This window comes from Typopeltis vanoorti, chromosome 7, assembly GCF_054136105.1.
Source record: "Typopeltis vanoorti isolate ZY-2024b chromosome 7, IOZ_Tvanoo_1.0, whole genome shotgun sequence".
Taxonomy (NCBI): Eukaryota; Metazoa; Arthropoda; class Arachnida; order Uropygi; family Thelyphonidae; genus Typopeltis; species Typopeltis vanoorti.
In genome coordinates, this window is record NC_143555.1 from 102,056,538 (window position 1) to 102,080,520 (window position 23,983).

General features: G+C 36.3%; 1 protein-coding gene across 1 annotated transcript in view; it reads right to left on the reverse strand.

The window, feature by feature from the left end:
- Positions 1-23,983, reverse strand: part of Arp6 (Actin-related protein 6) — a 213,155-nt gene that overhangs the window by 41,111 nt on the left and 148,061 nt on the right. Inside the window, exons 8-9 of the mRNA XM_090396053.1 lie at positions 14,868-14,991; positions 1,855-1,930 (exon numbers count right to left, since the gene is read on the reverse strand). Coding sequence (XP_090252179.1) covers positions 1,855-1,930; positions 14,868-14,991 — 200 coding nt within the window. The remainder of the gene's footprint in view (positions 1-1,854; positions 1,931-14,867; positions 14,992-23,983) is intronic.

Genomic DNA, 23,983 nt, shown 5'->3' on the forward strand with positions numbered 1-23,983 from the left:
CATATTGGCATCAGCACTTGAAGGTTAAGTTAACAACAATGGCTTAAACAAGAATGACAGTGACAGACAGAATGCCTCTGGGATTGACTATGGCAGCAACATGTGCTTCCTCATTCACCTACAGTCCTGATATGAGTCCTCCCCCCCCCCCCGACTTTGATCTGCCTTAAGTCAAATTTTATGAGAAGTGCATCACTATGATAAGGTTTCTGCTGAGGTGACCTGGTGACCAAATGGTTGTTTACTGTCAACAGACTAAAGGTCTGTTGACAGTAAACAACTAACCCAGTCAGTGAGCAACATTGGTAAGGCAAAACTGAAATTGTATTATTGCTTTTCAATGAAATATAATTAAAATGATCTTTGTAAATTAACACTGAAATTCATACAACGACAAAGGCAAAATGGCAGCAATAACTGAATTAACCGAAATTCTTACTGTGCATCTTTGTGTGCAATTTAAGGAAACCATTATAGTTATGTTTCTGTTTAAATGTAAAACAACAGTCTTTTGAATCTGGTATACAAACTGGACATGCAATATTTAATTAATTTTAGGAATATTTTAGAGGTTGAAACCATTCTTTTTTTAATTTGAAATATATTATGAAACACCATATTCATTCACACATCCTCCCTCTTAAATTTCAACAAAAGATGGTGCATTGCTGACACTTTCATATTCATCATCATCATCATCATCAAATTCCTGCCATGTACCCTCAAGGGGTGTACAGGATATGACAGTACTACATGAAAAAATTACATCATTACTAACTTCCTATCTACAATTTTCCTCCAAATCAGTCTGTTACTTGTCAAGACTCCAACATTATCAGATCTTATATTTCTATCGTCTAAGGCACTTTGTACCGTATCAATCCACCTATATCTTGGTCTTCCTCTGGGTCGTTTTCCTGCCAACCTGGCAGAGAACACTTGTTTTGCTAATCTTTCCTCTCCCATTCTATTTAAGTGACCATACCATCTGAGATTAGCTCTGCTAACGCATTCCTGGATGCTAACAATGTCAAGTTCTTTCCTAATATCCTCATTTTTAATATGATATTGCCATTGATGCCATCTGTTCACGCCTCTAATCTTTCTCAGGACTCTCATATCTGCGGTCTCTAGTCTTTGGTCAAGTGTTTTACTTCTGACCCAGCTCTCAGATCCATAAGTTAAAATTGGTTTGAACACAGTCTTGTATACAGCTAATTTAGTGTTCCGACTAATTTCTTTCTTATTCCATATGAATTTATTCAATTGACTTCCCACGATACCAGCTTTGCTGATTCTGTTGTCTATTTCTATATTTAGTTTACCATCTTCAGTAAAAATTGTGCCTAAGTAGCTGAAATGTTTTACTTGTTCCACAGGTTCTCCATTCACAACACTTAAGGGGTGCTTAAGGGTCAAAGCTGTATAACTGAGAGGAGACCTCCACATAGCCTCTAAAGGAATGCGGAGAACCGACCAGGGCTTCTGACCTAATGTCCAATCCTCACCTTCTCGTGGTGCACCCTGTTGGGTATCTACTTTGATACTGAACGAACGAGGATGGGCTGGCAATTTGGGATTTAGCCGACCAAATTGTATTCTTATTGGTTAAAACAAAATAAAAAATGATGGTACAACATGACACTTTCATATTATTTATATAAAATAGCATTCTGAATGCTATTATTTCAAGAATTTGTACATGAAATGGCAAGAATGTTATTATAAGGTAGTAAAAACTGAGCCAATATCGAGTTACAATGTACTAGTTTTGAAAGCAAAAGAAAAATTATATACAAGGTTAATTACAATTATAATAAGGAACGTGAAGCCAATAAGTGTTCAGATACATACACTCTGTCCCTGAAACCAGGAAAGCAAATATTTCCTCCTGTTAACAGAATGTTGCGATACAGATGAGGCTGTATTTCTGGAAGAAAAAAAAAAAAAAAAAAAAGAGAGTAAATTTTAATTCTTTTTCACAAGTAAATTCCAGTCAAAACATCTTATTAATCAATATTAACAGAACCTGGGAAAGTTTTTCATAGAAAAGTACAGTATTACAATTAAACAAATCCTGCATATCTGACATTTTAGATTATTCAAAGTAAAATCATTTACAAAAAACACAGCTAGATGTAAACCTACAAGTGAAAAAAAAAAGCAGTGAAAGAAACATTTTTTAAGCAAATTCCTGCACTTTATCAGTGCATCTTTAGTATCCGGTACAAATAAGAAACAACATTAAACCATATTTGCATCCACAGAGTTTATCGTTATTCCTATAGTATTAAAAACTCATTGTGGAAGTTCACTCTAGATGTTGCTGCATGTATATCATACCTTTCATTAAATTCATTTCATGCAATTTTTTTTTAAAATGTTAATCTCAAAAGATTGAGTAGTACTGTGGGTGGGCTATGAGTTAGATAATCTGAAACTAAAAATTCTGCCCTACTTTTCCAAGCAACTTCAGGCCTCCAGTAAGTAGAGTGGTGATATCATATCAGGTAAAGATAATCAATAAACACATAAAGACAAACATCTGTATTATGGTAAGATTCAAATACATAGCCTAGTGGTTGGAAAGTGAAGAAACACTATCCGCTCGGATAACTGGGCTAACAAATTAATTCAGTAATGCATGTCACTCGTTGACAACAACTTTTCTCAACTTTCAGATATGGATTCTATTTATATATGTCATTTCCCCTTAGAGCCTCTGTAGCTCAGTCAGTATCAATGGTGATTCTGGTTGGGAGGACTAGGATTCAAATCCTGTGTAGGACACTATGGTTTTTCAACTGAAGGTGAATTACTCAGTCACATACAAAGGTGGCAGGGTTTTCTCTCCAAGAAACTGAGTTTTTCCATCCACAAAACAGGCAAACCAGCCAGAAGAACACATGCAATTTTACAGACACAATACACTGGTTTCACAGTCTTAGTTGCTTTGGCTGTAATTCCAAACAACTAGCCTTCTATCTCCTCTCATACTATAAAAATTCCCTCTATCAATTCTTTAAGACAATCTACGGCACTTGTATACCACTATTACTTGCTACCCCCCCACCAGTATTTAACTTAAATTACTTCCTTTCGGTCAAAGTTTGGTTGCTAAACCTTCTTCATCCTAATATCCAGGTGAACAACTGAGTAACAAATCCAAATCCATTGCTGTTTGTTTTTTTTTGTATGACCACCTTGGTTGTCAGTACCTAAATTACACTGTTAGTTGAAGTCATAATTTCCAACTGAAATCTTCTTTAAAGCCTGTGTAGCTCAGTGGATGTGGCGTTTGCCAACCACGGCACTTGGCCGCACGAAGGAAGACTTGGTTTCGAGTCTAGTCGGCGACTAGAGGAAAATTTTCTAAGCCTTTTTTCGACCGGTTCCCGAGTTAGTCGATCTCTGGCACGGGCAAGCAGGTTTTTCCTCCCGGAAACTCGGGTTTTTCGTCCTGTAAACTCAAGAAAATCGACCGTAGAACCCACATTATTTCAGACATTAAATATATTGTGTTAGGGTTAGGGACCACGAGATGGCGGCACATTTGAGCCATCTCTCTTCACTGAGTACCTCTTAATTAGTGATAGCCTTGGGCCATCTATCTCTGATTGGTACCAGTGGAGATTGAACTGCCCACTCAGTCTCCAAAAGTTAGATAGGGCTAAATGGCCTCGCCTACTCCCCGTATATGGGAATAAAAAGGCGTTAGCTGATTTTTTTTTTTTTTATCTTCTTTAAAATATAAGTAAAGGAGAAAAAAATGGATGCAAGAAATGAGGCTATATTCCCTACTACTGCTAAATTAAACACATGACAAGCAATATAGCACTACTTACTCATTAAAAACAAACAAACTGCAATATGAAATTAAATTAAATGATCTTTCAACTTATCCTTATAAAGTTTTACTAATTAAATATACTCAAAAGTTTTGCAAAACTAAAAATCCAATTTATTAGTAAACAGAATTACTATACTGCATTATAATCATCAGTGAAATAATCAAATCACTACCTGGTAAAGTTAAAACACCTAATTTGTATTATCCATTCCCATCATACTAAACTTACTTTGTTATACTGCTAAATGTATCTGAAATGATGCAGGTATATCAATCCTGGATTTTGCAAAGCACGAAAATCAAATAATACATTGTGAAAAATGCAAAATATTCTGTATATGCATTGTTAATACATCTTCCTTACTAGAACAGTGGTCATCTTGGCTAGCCAATGCTATCTCCACAGAGATTAGTCATACTACTGAATTTTAGTTCTCCATTGAGAATGCAGCTGAAGTTTTCTATTTTCCTGCCTATTTTCATAGTTTTGGTCATTTTCATCACTTGGTGAAATACCAATACCTGGTATTTCACCAAGTGATGAAATACCAGGTTCGAGGAAATACTTCGAGACCATGCCACACATACTTAAAGAACCATAATCTCCCTTTCAAGGGCACATCAACTAAAATGGCAGTGCTGCACTAACTGCCCACTGCCAGTTAGTGTACAGACCAGAACCTGTCAGTAGAGTCAGGAGGCTTCCCGATTAACTGGCACATAATCTCTCTTCGATATACTCTGCCAGGTCATGCCTGGAGAGGGGAGTCCGAGCGATAGTATGTGTTAGGCACTGTCGAGACCACGTTATGGCAAGGAGATTGGTCTTTCTCTGTATATAGATGTCATGTCCAAGAGTCTATCTTCTCTTACTGCACATCCTACCTCTATCCTTCCATCTAACCATGAATAAACTAATGATGAACCTTACAAAAAATGACAATGACATGGCAACAAAAAGGAATCTCCCTCATAAACTAATTCCAATAAAAAATACATGATATAACAATCACCACATACAAACATTGAGGAATCTCCTCATTGAAAACTCACTTTCACATCCACTTCATTAACATCAACAGAAATGACATTCACCATCACTTATCATCCAGACCAGACCTCCTGTTCTTGACAGAAACTCACACAGCATCCACTACTGTCCACATCCAATTTCCAAATGACATACTACCCAATTCCTTTCACCACAGGGGTGGCACCTGCACCTTTGTGAGATCACACAGTGCATGCCAGAAAGTCATTTAGAATATCCTACTTTCGACCTCTTCTGGCTGAAGGTTTCCTTGCCCCATCTAGAATATTCATTTGGGACACTTAGTGTCTGCTGCATTTACTCTTTTCCAAACTCCATCAAGTACTCAGACTTCTTCACATACCTCTCCATGAAACGTAACTATCTACAATCAGCCATCCAAACAGTGAGGTCATCTTCCTAGGCGACTGCAACATCAATAATTCCAAATGTCTTCCCTTTTCCAACACCAGTGACTAAGCTGGATGAGAGGTGGAAATCTCAGCCATAAGCAATGACCTAATGCAAGTTGTTCATCTACCTACACCAATTCCTGACAATCCTCTTCAACCATCCAATACTTGGGATCTCTTTTTGACTAGTTCTGCCTAAAATACACTGTAGAGGTCACCTCCTCTATTGGCAACTCAGACCACAATCTTGTACAAGTTCCCTCTTTCAGAGAACACCCTTCCTCATGCCACTCTCAACATTGCATTCTCTCGCACTACTAAAGAGTCAAATGGGATAACTTCCAGAATTTCTACTCCTTTCCATGGTCTGACTACTGCTTCAGTTCATCTGACACCCAATTGAATCCTCACTGGCACCTCATTCTCCATTCTACCCAGAAATCACTTTCCAAGTGATGGTTCAATGGATTTACCTTATGTATACATTTTTATGAGCCTCCGTAGCTCAGTCAGTATAGATGAAGTCTTATGGTCGGAAAGATCTGGGTACGATTCCCATCAGTGATGTGAGGAACCTTTCGACTAATGGTGAATTAGCTGGTCTCATGCGGAGGCAGGAAGTTTTTTCACCCGGAAATTCAGGTTTTTCGTCCTCCCAGAACAGGCAAACTGGCCCACAAACACATGTATCTACAGACATAGGACACACCAGGAGGCACAGGACTAACCACCTTATTCTCAATACTGTAGTGATTAAATGTAGAGAAATCCTCGACACCGCAAGGTAAAAGAGGAAGGAAGGAATAAGAAAAAAAAATTTTTTTTTTATTAGTATAAAATTTTCATCCTATTATCAAGGAGCAGCTTTGGTATGACTTTCACATTAAACAAGAACAGAAACTATTCTGTTCTTGTTTCATTCAACAATGACACAAGTGAACTGCATGCACATGATGCAGAGCATCATGGTCTAATTATATTAAAGGTCTAATAAAAAATAACTTCAACAATATTTAATAATAAATAAAAAAAATAATTAAATTTAAGTTAATTTTAGAATCTGCAAAGAGCTATTTCCCATGAAAGGATAACTCAAGTCCATTGTTTCTATTTAGATTTGGTCGATGTAGCAAGGCTTCACAACTCACTTTGTATAAACGTTCCAAAAATTATTACTTTTATGGATAATCTTACTTTTCTTCCAACAAATTCTGTGGCAGTGATAGCATGCTCCACAAGTCCTGATTGCTCTGACTCATGAAACTTAACATAGTCAGAATGTTCAACACATGGCTTCTGCTCTATCAACAAGATATCTACTTTTCTAGGCTCAGCCAAAGATAAACTACTGCTTTTAACCCACCACAACTTTGGCCGAACAGGCAGATCTGCAGCTGTGCATCATGATGAACATTTATTGTCAGTGCTTCCTGCAATGACTACCATTTGATCAGTTTATATAAGATTTGATCTTATAAACTGATGTAGTCTGCATAAGGGACTGATAACCATTATATAGAAGTATCATAATATATGATCTCCCATAATGCAAAGCACATCTCCTTGCAGACATGTATAATGCTATGCATTAAGTGAAGGGCCACTACCCATCCTGTTTCGACCTTTATTGAGGTCTCATCAGTGGGAGCCAGACCCAGAGGTGGAAGTAATGGAGAAGTCATATTTATTTATACAAGTTGCTAAAGGGTGTCACACTCTATTGTTAAAATTCTCTGGATTAGAGATAAATTTATGGAAGTTTATGGTTTTCACTTGGCTAAGCTACTAATTATATATTGGGTTTTATCCTTTATCCAAGTGTTAGCAAACAAAGTACTTTCACCTGAGGTACTTTCATGCTGGGACAACTCATGGTAAAGGTGGTATAAGTTCTCATCACTTGCCTTAGTATCTCCCATAATGCAAAGCACGTTGCCATGCAGCCATGTATAATGCTATGCATTAAAGGAAGGGATACTACATTTGCTTTGCATTATGGGAGATACTAAGGCAAGTGATGAGAACTTATACCAGCTTTACCACGAGTGCCCCAGTCTTGAAAGTACTTCAGGTGTAAACTTTGTTTGCTAATACTTGGATAAAGGATAAAACCCAATATACAATTAGTAGCATAGCCAAGTGAAAAAACTTCCATAAACTTATCTCTAATCCAGAAAATTTTAATAACAGGGTGTGACACCCTTTGGTAACTCGTATAGGTAAATATGACTTCTGAATTACTTCTGCCTTAGTATCACCACCTCTGGATTTGGCTCCCACTGATGAGACCTCAATAAAGGTCGAAACCAGTCTGGGTAGTAGGCCGTCCCTTAATGCATAGCATTATACATGTCTGCAAGGAGATGTACTTTGCATTATGGGAGATACTATGGGGTGCTTAGCTTCAGTACTTAGCTAGAGGGAGCAGAACAAGAGGTCATTCCTGCAAATTGAGTATGAGTGTGGTTAGCAAGAATGGGACTAGATTTTTCATTTGGAGAGTGAGGAATGAATGGAATGGGTTGCCAGAGGTTTTGAGTGATTTTGTCCATTCATGGGTTCAAGAAGAGATATGATAGATCAGTGTTTCCCAACCTTTTTGATGTTGCAGACCCGCTGTAGCGAATGTTAATTCACCGCAGCCCCATAAAATCCAAAATGGAAATTTTTTATATTTTACATATCATAAAGATGAAGTAGATCTTGGAGAAGATCAGTTTGGTTTCAGAAAGGGTAGGGGAACAAGATGTGCGATTGGACTGTTCAGAATAGTAAGTGAAAGAAGTCTAGAAGTGAATAAAGAAGTTAACATCTGTTATATAGATTTTGAGAAAGCTTTTGACTATGTAAAATGGGATAAGATGGTGAAAGTAATGGAAAAGATTGGTATGGATTGGAAAGACAGAAGGCTAATTATCTCACTATATATGGGACAAACTGCCATGGTGAGAGACATATATGGTACAACAGAACCAGGTATCGTTGGACGAGGAGTAAGACAAGGCTGTTCTCTGCCACCAATTTTGTTCAACAAGTATTCCGAAGCAATGCTAAAAGAAGCACTGGAGAATTTGGAAGAAGGAATAAAGATTGGAGGTAGACAGATATTTGCAATAAGATACGCAGATGACAAGGCATTACTATCAAACACTGAAACAGGACTACAACATCTGTTGAACAGATTACTGGAATCCTGTATCAATTATGGAATGAAAATTAACATCAGAATAAATGGGGAAAAATTGAATCGAGTAAAGACATTTAAATATCTAGGAAGTATTTTTAGTAGTGATGGAAGATGTAAAAGTGACAAAAGCAAGAATAGCGATGGGAAGAGATGCCTTTAATAGAAAATAGAATTTATTCAGAAGTAAAATGGATAGAAACCTAAAGAAAAGACTAATAAAATGTTATGTGTGGAGTGTTGCCCTCTATGCATCTGAAACTTGGACATTGAAGAAAGAAGAAATTAAGATTTTGGAAAGCTTTGGGATGTGGATTTGGAGAAGGATGGAAAAAATCAAATGGACAGATAAAATAACTAATGAAGAGGTCTTAAAAAGAGTAGAAGAAGAAAGAAGTCTGTTAAGGAGGATAAAAAGAAGCAAGGGAAACTGGATTGGACATATTCTGAGAGGGAATGGAATCATCAGAGATGCCATTGAAGAAAAATAGAGGGAAAAAGACCCAGAGGAAGAGTAAGGAAAACAATGCTCAAAGGAGACAGGTACACAACCTTGAAAGAGAAGGCTCAGAACAGAAGAGAGTGGAAGGGCAGTTTCTGCTACTAAAAGAAGAACCTGCTCAATTGCAGAATACTAAACATTTAGAAGAAAGATGAAGTAATCTTCTTCTTCTTTGAGTGCCATCTCCTATCGGAGGTCGGCGACCACCTTGGCAAATTTTGAGCGATTCTCAGCTATTCTGAGCAGTCTCTCAGAGTTCATACCAGTTCACTGTCTGATATCTGCCAGCCAAGATTTTCTTCGTCTTCCTTGTCCTCTTCTTCCATTTGTCTTCCCTTTTATAATCAATTGAAGTATCTTATATTTTTCATTACGAAGTAGGTGACCATGATATGCAGTTTTCCTTCTTTTTATGGTATCTAAAAGTTCACGTGATTTCCCCATTTGTTCCAGTACTTCCTGATTGGACATTTTTGCTGTCCATGGGATTTTTAACATTCGTCTGTATAACCACATCTCAAAGGCTTCAAGTCTTTTTATTGATGTTGTCTTCAAGGCCCAAGTTTCTGCACCATACAGCAGTACAGACCATACATAGCATTTAACCATGCGTACTCTAAGTTCTAAGTTTAAACTGCGGTTACACAGTGTTGATTTCATCAAGAGAAAATTTTTTCTTGCCATTTCAATTCTAACTTTTATTTCCATTTCTGGATTGCAATCTTCATTTAACCAGCATCCGAGATATTTAAAGTAATAAATTACAATTTTACAACACTAAATGTGTCATTTATGACAATGCAATACTGTTATAAATGGAGATATTCGGAAGAATATGAGCATATCAATTAGGCCTAATATTATGAATTTAACACTAACCTAATGTGATGGCTGGTGCTGTTTTTCAGACATCAACTTTCGCATGTCAGGATCAAAACTGGATAATTTCAGACGTAGATCTGGCTACACGTTAACTCTGTTCCTGTATTTGTTTTTCATATATACAAGATGAGAAAATGTTGTCTCATACAGATGTGTAGTGGCAAATGGCAACAGATGTCTTACAGCCTGTTTGGAAATTTCAGAGTAAACAGACTTAGCTTGGAACCAAAACTGCAGTAACGGTAATGAAGGAAACAGCATTTTGAATGTTGAATACAGGACAGCTCTCAATAAGTTGTTCTCCTTCGACAGAAGGAAGTTCATATTCCGAGTATAGAAAGAGAGCGTTCATCCAGTCATTTTTTCAGGACAAAGCGGAAAATACAGACGTAGTTGAGACACCAATGACCTCATATGTTCAATCATACTTTCAGCAACATCACTAGAAAGGGGTTGTTCACTGAAATCAATGAAATCACTCAGCATGTGAAAGGAATCGTATTTTCCTTTCTCGATACGGTTGCACCACATATTTAACTTCTTGATTGTTGCCTCTATTTTGTCTTGCACAGAAAACACAGTGACAGATGTACCTTGAAGGTTCGAGTTAAGAGTATTCAAGATGTTAAAAATGTCCACCAAGTAAGCAAGAGATGAGAGTCATGTGAAATCATTTAAATAGTGTGTTAACTCAAATTTGGAGTTTATGTTATAAATGGAGATATATTTTGTTATCATCAGGAAGCTCAAACAACTGCATCAGAACCTTACCCCGGGACAGCCATCGGATTTCTGAGTGCAATAATAAGTGTTCATGATCACTTCCCATTTCATTACAAAGTGCAGAAAATAACTGGCTGTTAAGAGGACGGGCCTTAATAAAATTTACAATTTTTACTGCCTCATCTAGAACAGTTTTCATTTTGGAGGGCATACGGCATGTAGCTAGTACTTTGCGGTATATACAACAATGTATCCATTTCACAAGAGGTGCGACTTTCTGGATACGTGCAACCAAACCTTTATGTATTCCCGACATTGCCTGAGTACCATCTGTGCTGATACCTACACATTTTTCCCATTGAAGTTTATTTGTAGTTTTGAAAAGGGCTTCAGCAGTTGCATGAAGAGATAATGATTCACAGAACAAAAAGTCTTCACAAACTTTATTTTTGTGTTCATATCGCACAAAAGCTAGCAAATTAGCATTATTTGAAATATCGTGGCTTTCATCCAACTGCAACGCAAAATATTCACTATGACGTAACCTTTCTAGCAAAATATCTTTTACATTTTGAGCCATCTCGTCAATTCTTCTTTTCACAGTATTGTCAGATAACGATATTAGAGACACCTCGTTGACATGTTTTTCACTAAACAAGTTCTTTGTTATCGCTTTTGTCACAGGCAAAATTAAATCTTCCCTAATTGTATGGGGTTGTCCATTTCTAGCGATCAGTAGGGTGACTTCGTAAGAGGCAAGAACAGCCTTTTCATTTTTTGTTCCACACACAATGTCCTTAACTAAATTCTGTGAACCACAAAGTTGCAGTTTTTTATTTTGAAAATATTCTATTGGCTTATTAACTGATTCGCCATGTTTTGTTTCAAGGTGGCGTCACAACTTCAATGGTTTCATAGATTCATTCGATAACACTTCGCAACAAAGAATACACTGTGGTCTGTCTTCACTGTCTTTATTCAGAACGGAAAATCCCATTTAAATAGGATGGACAATATTTGCATGATTTTTTGAGGAAAGGAACTTTATCTGCACTAGTACTATTTTCGACAACACTAGATCCACTCGGATTATCATCTGTCTTGCATTTCAATGATCCACACTTTAACCACTGATCCATATCTAAATAAGATCGTGAACAAATTGAAAATCAGAAGTTTCATTGTGAGCTCAATTATTTGACCAAAAGCAGAATATTAAACTGAATATTAAACCGAGAAAAACACACTCGTATAATATTATAAACTTTATAATATTCTTCTTCTTCTTCATGTAGCTTCCTCAGTGAGAGGGTGCAGCACCATGTCCTTCCAGTTCTCTCTGTTGGTGGCTTTCCTTTTTGTTTCTGCATGGCCATGTGATCCTGTCCGTGATCTTATATCTTCAAGCCATGTCCTTCGTTTTTTGTCTCTTGATCCTTTTCCCATAATTTTTCCTTTTAAAACTGTTAGTATCCTCTGTCCTGCTGAACTTCTCAGCACATGTCCTGCCAATCTCATCTTTCTCTGGATCATTTCCTGTAATAAAGATCTCTGTGTTCTCATTCTCTGTAGGACATCTGTATTTGTCACATGTTCTGTCCATGGGATTTTCAGAGCTCTCCTATAGCATCACATTTCAAAGGCTATTATCTGTTGCCTTACTCTCTTCTTGAATATCCAGGTCTCACTTCCATATGTGAAAATTGTAATATTATATTACATATTATAATATTATAATTTATAATATTACAAAATTTATTTATAATATAAATTATAATATTATATTATAAATATCAAACCCAATATAATATTATAAATCATATTTATTAAATTAAATTAAATTACAAAGGGTTGGTTATTCACCTCTACTTTACAAGGGGAAGAAGTAACAGTACCAACATTTGTGTTGAATTTTACTTAAACCATGGGCTTCAAGAGCCAGTGATATACACTGCAAATATCCTAGGTGTGAGCAACATGATAAGATAAAGTTTAATGAAAATAAACTATCCAGCAGACCCCCGGACCACAGGTTAGGAAACACTGTGATAGATACTGTGGAGGTGCCCATGCAATAATAATTTTAATCATTTATTATACTGTGTTCATTAATTTCTCAATACATATACTGTATATAATATATAGACATACCACAGTCACACGACATGTTAGGTTCCAAGATCGCTGTTGTACAGCAAATCACTGCTCCCCACCTCCCCCCACTTGTAAATGCATGCAATAGTTAAATGTTTTTAAGCAGTCGTATATGTGCATAAATGACGTAAATAAAACATTTATGTCAGATATGCAGATGAAAAAATTATTCTTAAATAGTTTGGCTTAAGGGAATGTGCCAGGTAGTTTGGTTATACAGTCTACACCCTTAAAGGTTTTCCACTCCAGCAACAGAATTGTCATGTTTATGGATAACTGTGATATTAATTAGTGTACATTTTTCACCTTACCTTTGTTTTTAATAACTGTAACAACAGTAGTGCAAGGTAAGTTTAGCTTGTGACCTATCTCAGTGTTCGATACACCATTGTCACTAAATTTAATAATCTTAATCTAAGTTTGTAATATAATAGGTGTACGTATCATCTTCTTTTTATCAGAAGCAACAGCATCTTTACTTTACATTTTATCTGCCATTATTAACAAAAAATAAAATAAAATAAATAAATAAAAAAAAATTCAGAATAAAAATTTACAATGAAAGTAATGACTGCACTCTCACAAATGCAATATGAATAATCATTAGAGATGCCTATTCTGGTGATCGAGTTTTCTTATTAGAAAAGCATGTCATTCACAGTATGTGCGTGAGCTCTTAAATTTTTCAAGTGATTCATTGATAAAGATTCCTGAAATCTTTCTCTCTCCCTCCCTCCCTCTCTCTCTCTCTCTTTTTCATGACACCAATAAGAAGCATCAGATGCTCTTTTGCTACCCAACAGTTTGGTATAGTCGACACTGCATATCTAATTATAGAAAAGCCACCTTTTTTGTTGACTTATTTAAATCATGGAAATTTCAACAGTTTTAGGCCAATCTGCACTAGCAATTTCACTTATTTTAAGTTATTCAGATTAAATCTCTTCCTAAGTCTTCTAGATCACTTATTACTATCAGCTAATGTTTATGATATGAGATTTTTTGCCTTGAAATGGTTTTTATTTCTGAAAATTGAACTGCAGAATCCTCTTGATTCAGCACTTTGCTGACAATATATATTCCTTTGATTAAATTATCCTTCCATCCAAACTGAAAAAAGTGTGATATCTTTTTTACTGACTATGACTTTATTCAACAAGACAGAAGCAGTAGGAGATTTAACAGGACTGGTATCTTTTTCCTTTGATTCTCTGGTAAAATGGTTTGGACTTGTTTTTTTTTCCTGAAAATTTAAGGTTCACATCTGGAATATCACTGATACACTTTGTACCTTCCTATAATGACTTATAATTATTGCACCTTATACAACAGCAGACTGTAAGCTTACAATTTTATTTTATTATATTATTATTTATTATTTTTTTTTTTGTGTCAATCTTACTGTTTCAACTCATTCAATTTCACTTTTGAATGAAATACCATTAAAACACATACTGCACGTGATAAATCAATACCAATGATGTCATGAATTTCCCATGTTTCTGAAGTATGCAGTCACAATAAAATTCAATACATCAGTGAAACTGGCAAATATAACCAAACAAATAGTTATAAGCATATTTATATGCATAAGGCAAGTGATGTCTCATTCCTTGTTATATTTCTTTGCCTGACTAAACTATCTTAAAACTCAAGACAATAAGCCTAAATTCAATCATAAATGACCAAAAAAAAAAAAAAAAATATATATATATATATATATATATATATATATATATATATATATATATATATATATTTTGAAAACCCACTAAGCAAAATAGGTAGAAAACGATTAGTGGTCTGTAGCAAACACACTTGATGCTTAGTCCAGTCAATTCATGCTACATTGATTTTGTAGGACCGCAGGAATAGTTTGTTATATTTGACAGTTTGTTACAGAGAATTTCCTTCAGAGCACCATTAGTACTATGAGGATAGTTAGAACTTTTTCATAGTTTGCTATAATATGAATTAACTCTAGTTACTTGATGGAAGATGTGGCAACAATTAAAAAGTGAAAAGCATTGAATCTCTTCTCTAACAAGCAGTTCTTTAAGTATTGTTTCTCAGCCAATTACTTACATTTGTGCAAACAATTCATACAATATAATTTATAATATATATACCTTCAGGAGTAGCTTCCACTGAATCTATAATGGCTTCACTAATTCCCATCTCTTGAATTCCAACATCGGAAGGATGGAAAAGAAGTTCAGGAACTTGGAATCTTTCATTGTTCATTCTGATAATCTGTAAAGATAGTTATTATTATTATTATTATTTCGGGCAACTCCAGGAGTACTTAGACTCATCGAGGGAGGCCCTAAACATCATGTCCACACAACTATGCGATTACATTCTCACAGTATCTATCATACCTTGCCTTGAACTCATTCACCGTCATAGCACCCACAACAGACTCTGGCAGCTTATTCCACTCATTTACCACTCTAAAAGTAAAGAACCCAGCTCTAACACCCCTGCTAACCACACTCTTGCCCAGCTTCCATAGGTGTCCCCTAGTTCTCCCACCACCAGTCCTGATCTCAAAAATATCCTCTGAATTAATCCTATAGAATCCCTTTAGCAATTTGAATGTCTTTTCCGCCTATCAACTAGTTTCTGCAACCCACAAATCTTCAACCTGTTCTCATATGGTTCATTCCATAGACCTGCTATCATCTTAGTCACTCGCCTCTGGATCCTCTCCACCTCCTCCCCATCAAGAAGGAACCGAGGTGACCAAATCTGGGCACAGTAGTCGAGATGAGGTCTTATCAAGGCTCGGTACAGAGGTACAATAACTTGCTTGTCTCTGCTCATCAAGGTATTTTTCAACAACCAAGTGAGTTGATGAGCTGATTTAGCTACTTTTGCAATGTGCCCCCTAAACTTCATCTCCCTATCCACCAACACTCCCAAGTCCCTGGCCTCATCAATCTCTTGGAGTACAGTTCCACCAATGTGGTATACGGCTGATAATCTTTTCACCCCAAAATACATAACCTTACATTTTGTCACATTAAATTGACATCCATTCTCCTTAGCCCAGAACTCCAATCTATCTAAGTCATCCTGCAAGACTTTGACATCTTCTGCATTCACTATTGCCCTACCCAACTTTGCATGATCAGCAAACAAATGAATTGTTCCACTTAGATCCTTCCCTATATCGTCAATGAACAGATTAAACAGCAGTGGTCCAAGAACAGAACCCTGTAGCACACCACTAGTCACAGGCCGTCTTTTGGACTCTACTCCTGAATAAACTACTCTTTGATATCTCTCCATCAACCAACCACCTATCCATCTCACCAACCCTATATCCATTCCCATGTGTTGTAGTTTACGGATTAGTATTCCATGTGGTATCCTGTCAAACGCCTTTGTCAGGTCCAGCAGTATCACTGTAAACCCATTTCCCTTATCCAGTTCAGCAGTCACCTTGTTATAAAACTTGAACAAGTTACTGAAGCATGATCTACCCTTCACAAAGCCAGGCTGTCCCCTGTACAGTATCTCATTTTCATCAATCCATTCCTGTATTTTTCCCTTGACTACTTTCTCCAAGACCTTGACAACGACTCCTGATATGCTGATCGGTCGGTAATTTGCAACCATAGTCTTGGATCCTCCTTTATGCAGTGAAACTATTTTCCCCTCTTTCCACACCTTCGGGACTAAACCAGACCTGAGACTCAGATTAAACAACATGGTCAAGGGCACTGATAATTCCTTAGCCGCTTCACGCAAGACCCGTGCCGGTATACCATCCAATCCCACAGATGTGTTCACATTAAGGTTCTGTAATAGACTAGTCACCTCCACTTCATTCATCACTATTCCCGTATAAACTAATGGTTCCTTCATTTTTTCAATGTCACCACCTGGATGATATGCTTTTGCAAAGTGCGCGCTCAGTAACTCCACTATATCGACTGATTCAGTGACCTCCTTACCATCGTCATTCCTTAAAATCATTTTGCAGTGTACAGTTTTTTCTTACTTGCAGCATATTGAAAGAACTGTTTGGGATTCTCTTTTGCTTGCATAGCTAGTTTCCTTTCATAATCCACTTTTGCTTTTTTTACCACACTCGTTACCTTTCTGGCCTGCACTTTATACCGTTCGTGTGCCTGCAGGTCATCCCTTTCTTTAAATTCCCTCCACAGTTGTTTCTTTTTTTGCAGCTCAAGCTTAATGGTGTTATTCATCCATTTAACCCCTACTTGTTTTACTATTCGGACCCTAGGTATACAATCAGCCATAACCTCCTGTAAATGCTCCTTGACCACTCGATGTCCAGCCCTTGCAGTTGTACAAGCCATGGCACTGATCCAAGCAATCTCCTAAGCTTGTCATACTTGCCAGCACGGTAATTCCACATATACCCTGTCTTAATCGAAAATTCCACACCTTTAGCCACCACCACCACCTTACGATCACTCTCACCAATAGGTGGCAACATGGTCATATTCATTACAGTCAAATTCTCAGATGCTATTACCAGGTCAAGCACTCTCACACCCCTAGTATTTTCAATTACATGCTGTCTCAGATAGTTATCCCTTAATAATTGAATAAAATCCTTTTCCTTCCTCACACGTATCCTCTTCTCCTTCCAATCAATGTTACCATAGTTGAAATCCCCCATAATAATTACCCTCCTTCCACTCATTTCATCAATTTCCCTATGCATACTATCTCCACCATCTATTCCATCACCTGGTCTATAGCAGCACCCAACTGTATATTTTATTCTGCCAGTCTCAATCTCACAACAAATAGCCTCAAATGAGCTCCTTTCACTATCCTGCGATACAACTTCAATTCTCCTTGGCTGCAGTTCATCAGCTATCATCAATAATACCCCTCCCCCCATTTTATTCTCTCTGTCCCTCCTAAACACACTATAACCTACACATTCTATCCCACTAACTATATCATCTTCCGTCAGCCATGTTTCACTAATGCCAATAACCTGTGGCCAGGAAGAGCCAATCAAGGCCAAAAATTCTTCCTTATTGTTCCTAATACTCCTGGCATTAGTATACATGAAATGCAGTGATCCCTTAGTCCCACCCCTATATTGATGCGTTATTCTAAATGACCTATTCCCATTTTTTGTCCTTAGTGCTGGCTCGGGTACATTATATACATTCTTACATTCATCTGTCTCACTGATGTCTGCATATCCATTCCCCCCCCCCTCCTTGGTAGTTCTAGTTTCCCTGGTTTTGCACATCCATTTTCACTTCAATCAGCAACACTCTTTCCAGTCTCCGCACACCAAGTCCATTCAAATGCAGGCCATCCATCTTGTATAAGTCCTTTCGCCCTTCAAACTCATTCCACACGTCCACGAATTCCACACCACACCGTCTGCATAACCTGCGCATAATGTCATTTGCGATTATGGCCCTCCTTCTAAACTCCTCTCTGTCATACCGCGGCAACAGACTAACCATTCTAACTCTGTCACTCTTTTCTTTCGCTACCTTTAACAATACTTTCAAGTCCTCTCTCATAAAAAATTTATCACCTTTCAATTCATTCGTACCCGCCACAATTATTAATTCTTTCACCCTCTGTTTTTGCACTCTAATACTCTCACTTACATCCTTAAATTTCGCACCCAGTAAGTACAATTTAGTTACACTGCCATCTATCACCCCTCTTAATAACGAGTCACCATACAACACTCTTTCCTTCATTTCAGAAACTCTCCCATTCTTACGCTGTTTATTTACGTTAGCCGAATCACTCTGGAAAGAGTTTTGCAGGCGCTCTAATTGCCGCTGCGCATTTTGTATCACTGCGCGAAACCTAGCGATCTCACTTCCTACAAATAATTCCTCATTATTTTTATCATTTAAACCATTTTCTCTCTCTCTCTCTCTGTATGGTTGCTTTCACTCTTTCTTAGATCACCGCTCTCATTGCCATCTTGTACATTGCAATTCCCTATCAAGCCACTATTTTCACTCACATTCTGGCTTTCTTCAACCATAACTATCTCACAACCTGACACATACGTCAACTCCTCACTTTGCTTACACTTTCTGCACATTCTCCCACCACTATCACTTTCAATCCAAATTCCAGCCTCATTCGGGAATGCATACATCCCACACACATCACATTGGACAAACTCTCTCACATTATAGTTTTTGAACAATGGCATCGTATTTTTGGACGCCATTATCTTACGTCGCATTGGCGCCATATTCAAATCTATGAAATGTAACGTTATATACTAAATTAAATAACGGAATTCACACCAAAATCCCACAGACACAACAGGCTACCAAAATTAGGCAATATTACGTTATGATTTTAACCTATATTCTAATTTTTACTCAAAATTGTACTTAGCTTTCGGGAGCTCTCTGAAAACACAACCATCCGTCTGGCCCTCTAGCGAGTTCCATACAAATTTATTCAACTGGTTGCTTGCCATCAGTCTTATTTATTCTGTTACCTATTTCCCCACTTAATTTGATATTTTCACTGAAAATAGTAAATATCTGAAATGTGTAACTCGGTCTATAGGTTCACAATAGAGAATGTAGCGGTGCTTTGTTTTTTCTTGCATATTTTAATAGTTTAAATCTTTTGATTGCTGGTTATTTTTATTTCATAAATTTTTATTTCTGTATATTGACCACACACACACACAAGATTAAGGAGTAATCTATTAACAAGTTTCTTGAAAAACTAGGAGTTATATTCATTGGAAAAAGTTGTACGGTAAGGCTGTTCCAAAGAACAGAAGTAGACAGAATAAAGGAAGAAGATGGTATATGCTTCAAGTTGAAATATGTATGGTGTATAGATGTTGACCAGTGGCCATTTCTGTGAAGCAATTTCCATGAAAGTACCTATTAAAAAAGTATAACACAGAAACAGAGTGCCTACGAGAATGTGAAATGGAGCCAGTATGTAAGGGAGGAGTCACCTATTTTGGCTATGGGTTAGCATCCTACAGCTTTCTGAGAAATTTTTGTAGCTCTTCAGAGTTTTATATATATATATATAAGATTTGGAGGATAGTTATTTCTATTTTTATTTAAAAAAAAAAACTTATTTCAAGGTAACATGCATATAATCCATTTACATCAGAAATATCACAAGTTACTGTTTGGCAGAAAGTGAAGTTATATAGATTTGGACTTCTCTCAATTTTCAGACTGACATACTTCTGCAAGCACACATTTTCTAACATGAATTTTATTAAAAGTAAAATAAGAAACCAATGAAAACAATGAGTCTTTTGTTATGTTTGAAAATGAAAATTATAGTGTAATCATTGAATCCTGACAAACTTGATCAAGAAGTTCAGTCACAAAAGACACACTGAAAGAATTATTGCAATAATTAATTTTATTAATAAGAATAAAGTTCATTTTGTTACTATATTCATGTATATAACTGTTTTACATACTTTGTTTCATTTAAACATGTTTATAATAAAAGAAAATAAATAAATTCACTATTTTATTTTTATTATTGTGGCCTTTTTTCAGATGTGGCTTATGAAATATTTGGTTGTATGCCATGTTTTACCAAAATGGCTCTCCAGCCTCTGTATTGGGCAGATTGCCATCTTCAGTATACAATCAGGAACTCCTAGGAAAGTTTTGGATATACCACCCAATATGTGAAAACAAAGTGAGAAGAAACTATTCAATATGGCTAAATACTCTTAAAGATTAGTAGCAAATTTATTTAGGAGCAAAATATTAAATAAAGAACTAATATTAATATCCATTAAATATCCAGTTTAACATTACTTTCCTTAATAATATGATCATATACACTGCTTGGAAAGATAACTGATGAAAGGTGCATTTGTACCACATAATGACTCACTTGTTTATAATCGGTATAAATTGGAAGAATATGATGCTCCTAAGTCAATGCAACTGTGTCTGGGTAAAATGGCTGTGAGAAGGGAATCGACGGAGTTGGAAAGAGGCATTGCGATAGGATGCCATGTTGCAGGCAGCCAGCAAACTGTTGACAAATTGGGCCATCCCAGATCATCAATCAGTGAAACCATACTGAGATGGAAGTGCAGGAAGAGTCATGCAAGTGCTACCCGCAGGGGGGGGGCGGATGACTGAACCATACTTACTGAACATAACTGTAGGGTGCTACAAAGCATATGTAAAACTGCCATTCATCAGCCAACACATAGAATGCAGAATTTTGGGCAACGACTGAAATATGAATCTGTACCTACCAAAATATTTGGAACCGAGACTCACAACATAAGTTTTCATGTTACAACCGCAATATGCAAGCCCCATTACCCTAACCAACATGTAGCGTTGTCTTCAGTGGAACAAGAGCATGTACAGTGGGATGTGGAAGCTTCAAAAGCTATGTAACGGAGTGACAAATCACATTACACTATCTACTGAACAGATGGTGTAATGTGATTGTTGGTGTTACAGATACCCCAGTGAAAGTCTCCTACCAGAGTGCGTAATCCCAACTATAAAACTAGGAGGTGGTGGTATGATTGTATGGTCCTGTTTTTCCTGGTTTGGCCTTGGACTTCTGTTTATAGTGCCATGAACATTGAACTCCTAGAGGTATCTAAACATTCTGGACAATGCAATGCTTCCTACTTTCGGCCTTTCTATGGAACCGACCAATGTCTCTTTCAGCAAGACAATGCACCGTTTCATAAAGCTGCTGCTCTAACTTCATGGTTTGTGGACATGAACATCACAACCTGACTGGCCTCCACAGATCCTCAATCTTATTTAATATCTGCGAGATGAACTGGAGCATTGGGCGAGGTCAAGGGTACATTTGCCCCACAACAATTCGGGACCTCATTACATGCCTACAGTGAGAATGGTCTAAAATTCCCATTGATCGCTACCATACATTTGCAGAGAGTAAGCCCCATAGGATTACTGCAGTCATCGCAGCAAAAGGAGGTCTACATCTTATTAAGGTGGATGCCACATAGCTGTTTGTTCCTCATACTTCGGGTCAAAGCTAGATTGGGAACTATACAAAACCTGCAAGGAATGTAGAAAAGTAACTGGGGCTTGAATAAATGTTAGCAAAATGTTGCATATTAAAAATGCATTTATTGGAAACTGCTTGACATTTCACATAAAACAGCTAATAAGCTCTAGTTGAAATCTCTCAATTTTTTCTTTTTTTATATTTTGACATAAACATCATTAACTTGCCATTTTCTGATAACTGCTATGTATAAAATATGATAAACATTTGAAAAAATGTAAATAAGATTGCAAAACGGATAGTCCCAAAGTATATGTTGATGAACCATGATCAATTTCCAGTCTAACATCATTCCCTTCCTTGGGACTAGCATCAGACCCAACATTTCTGCATTGAAATATGTAAGCATGTTACAAATCTTGCCTTTGATCATGGTCACAACTAAAGTTTGATTTATGTGGACTTTTCTTTTATTAACCATTTTTTCTAGCTGCAAGTTCTTGTATTTGTTTCTCAATCAACTCAATTTCTCTAATAGCTATTTTAGCCATCTCCTTTGTAAATAAAAGCTTGATGGACTTATGGGTTATTATGTGGTCAATGAAGGCTTAACTTTTGCATATAATTATTTTATTTCTTATTATCTTCATGAAGAGAAATGCAAAAATTTAGCAACACAATATATACCATAAAGATATGCGTACCATTGAAACCTTTTTCCAGTGTTATCGAAATCTTTTTGCTTATATTTGCTTTGTCCACTACTTCCATCACACCTCCGTGTAAATACTGATTAAAATTTTCATCTCCAGTGCCAGTTTGCTATACTTCCATCACACTTCCGTGTAAATACTGATTAAAATTTTCATCTCCAGTGCCAGTTTGCTATACATGTTCATAAACTAACAATTTTCAATTGTGTGGTCGATAAGTACTTGTAAATTTATTTCTGCCAAAACAACTGGTGATTATAATAGGCTCACAGGTGAATGAAATTCTTATCTTATTTCAAAATATAATGAGGGGGTAAATCTTTGCCATGCATCCCATTAGCTTCTATTCATATGTTAACATATCATCATGAAATTCCTAAATGTATCCTCAGGAGTGTACATGATGTTATCAGTACTACATTAACCAGTTACATCATAACTGATTTACTACTGACAATTTTTCTCCCAGTTAATATGTAATCTGTCATGATTCCAACAATTGTTACTGTATCAATCCATCTAAATCTTGATCTTTCTCTGGTTTTTTTGCTGCCATCTTGACAAAAAAAACAAAAAAAAACTTGTTTTGCTAACTTTCTTTTCCCATTCTGTTTTTATGTGATCATACCATCTGAGATCGGTTCTGCTTACACATTCCTGAATGATAGCAATTCTAAGTTCTTTCATAATATCCTCAGTTTGTAATATGATTCTGCCATTGATGCTATCTGTTCATTCTCCTAATTGTTCTTAGAACTGTCATATCTATGGTCTCCCTTTGGTCAAGTATTTTATAGCTCTCAGATCAATAAATCAAAACGTTTGAACACTGTCTTTTATAACTAGTTTAGGGTTTGAAACTCCTTATCATACCAGTACTGCTAAGTCTGTTGCCTATTTCCATATTTAATTTGTCCTTTTTACTAAAAATGGTGCCTAAATAGTTTATTTGTTTATAGGTTCTCCATTCAAGATGCAGTTGATGTTCTTAACAGTAGTGCTTATTTTCAGTCTATCTTTTCACTGCCGATTTTCATACCAAATTGATTACAGCATTTTTTCAATTTAGTTAGGAAATCTTGCAGATTTGCATTGGATTTATTTAGATAATTATTATTATTATTATTATTTAGATTTTAATTTTATGTTTAATATCATTTTCCTTCATAATGTGATCCATATAAATAATGAGTAACAGTGTGAGTAATGTGCACCCTGTCTCACACCTGGTTTAACAAACTGTTTCCAGTACTTCCTTTTTATGTTAATATATTGATTTTTAATTAAATCATAAAAAAAAAAAATGAAAGATGCGACACCTGTATATGGGATTAGTGTAAATTAGGCAACTTGAATGTTCTTTATTTTTGCGAAGAATATAATGAACTCTTCTTCAGAGTACTCAAGTAAAGAAATTATATGCTCACTTTAATCAATGTGTTAAAAAAAAATTTTTTTTTCTAGGTCTCCCAACATTTGAAATTAAGATTTGTTTTCATTCAGTACAGATGCAATGAGTCTGAAACCATAACATTTTTAGG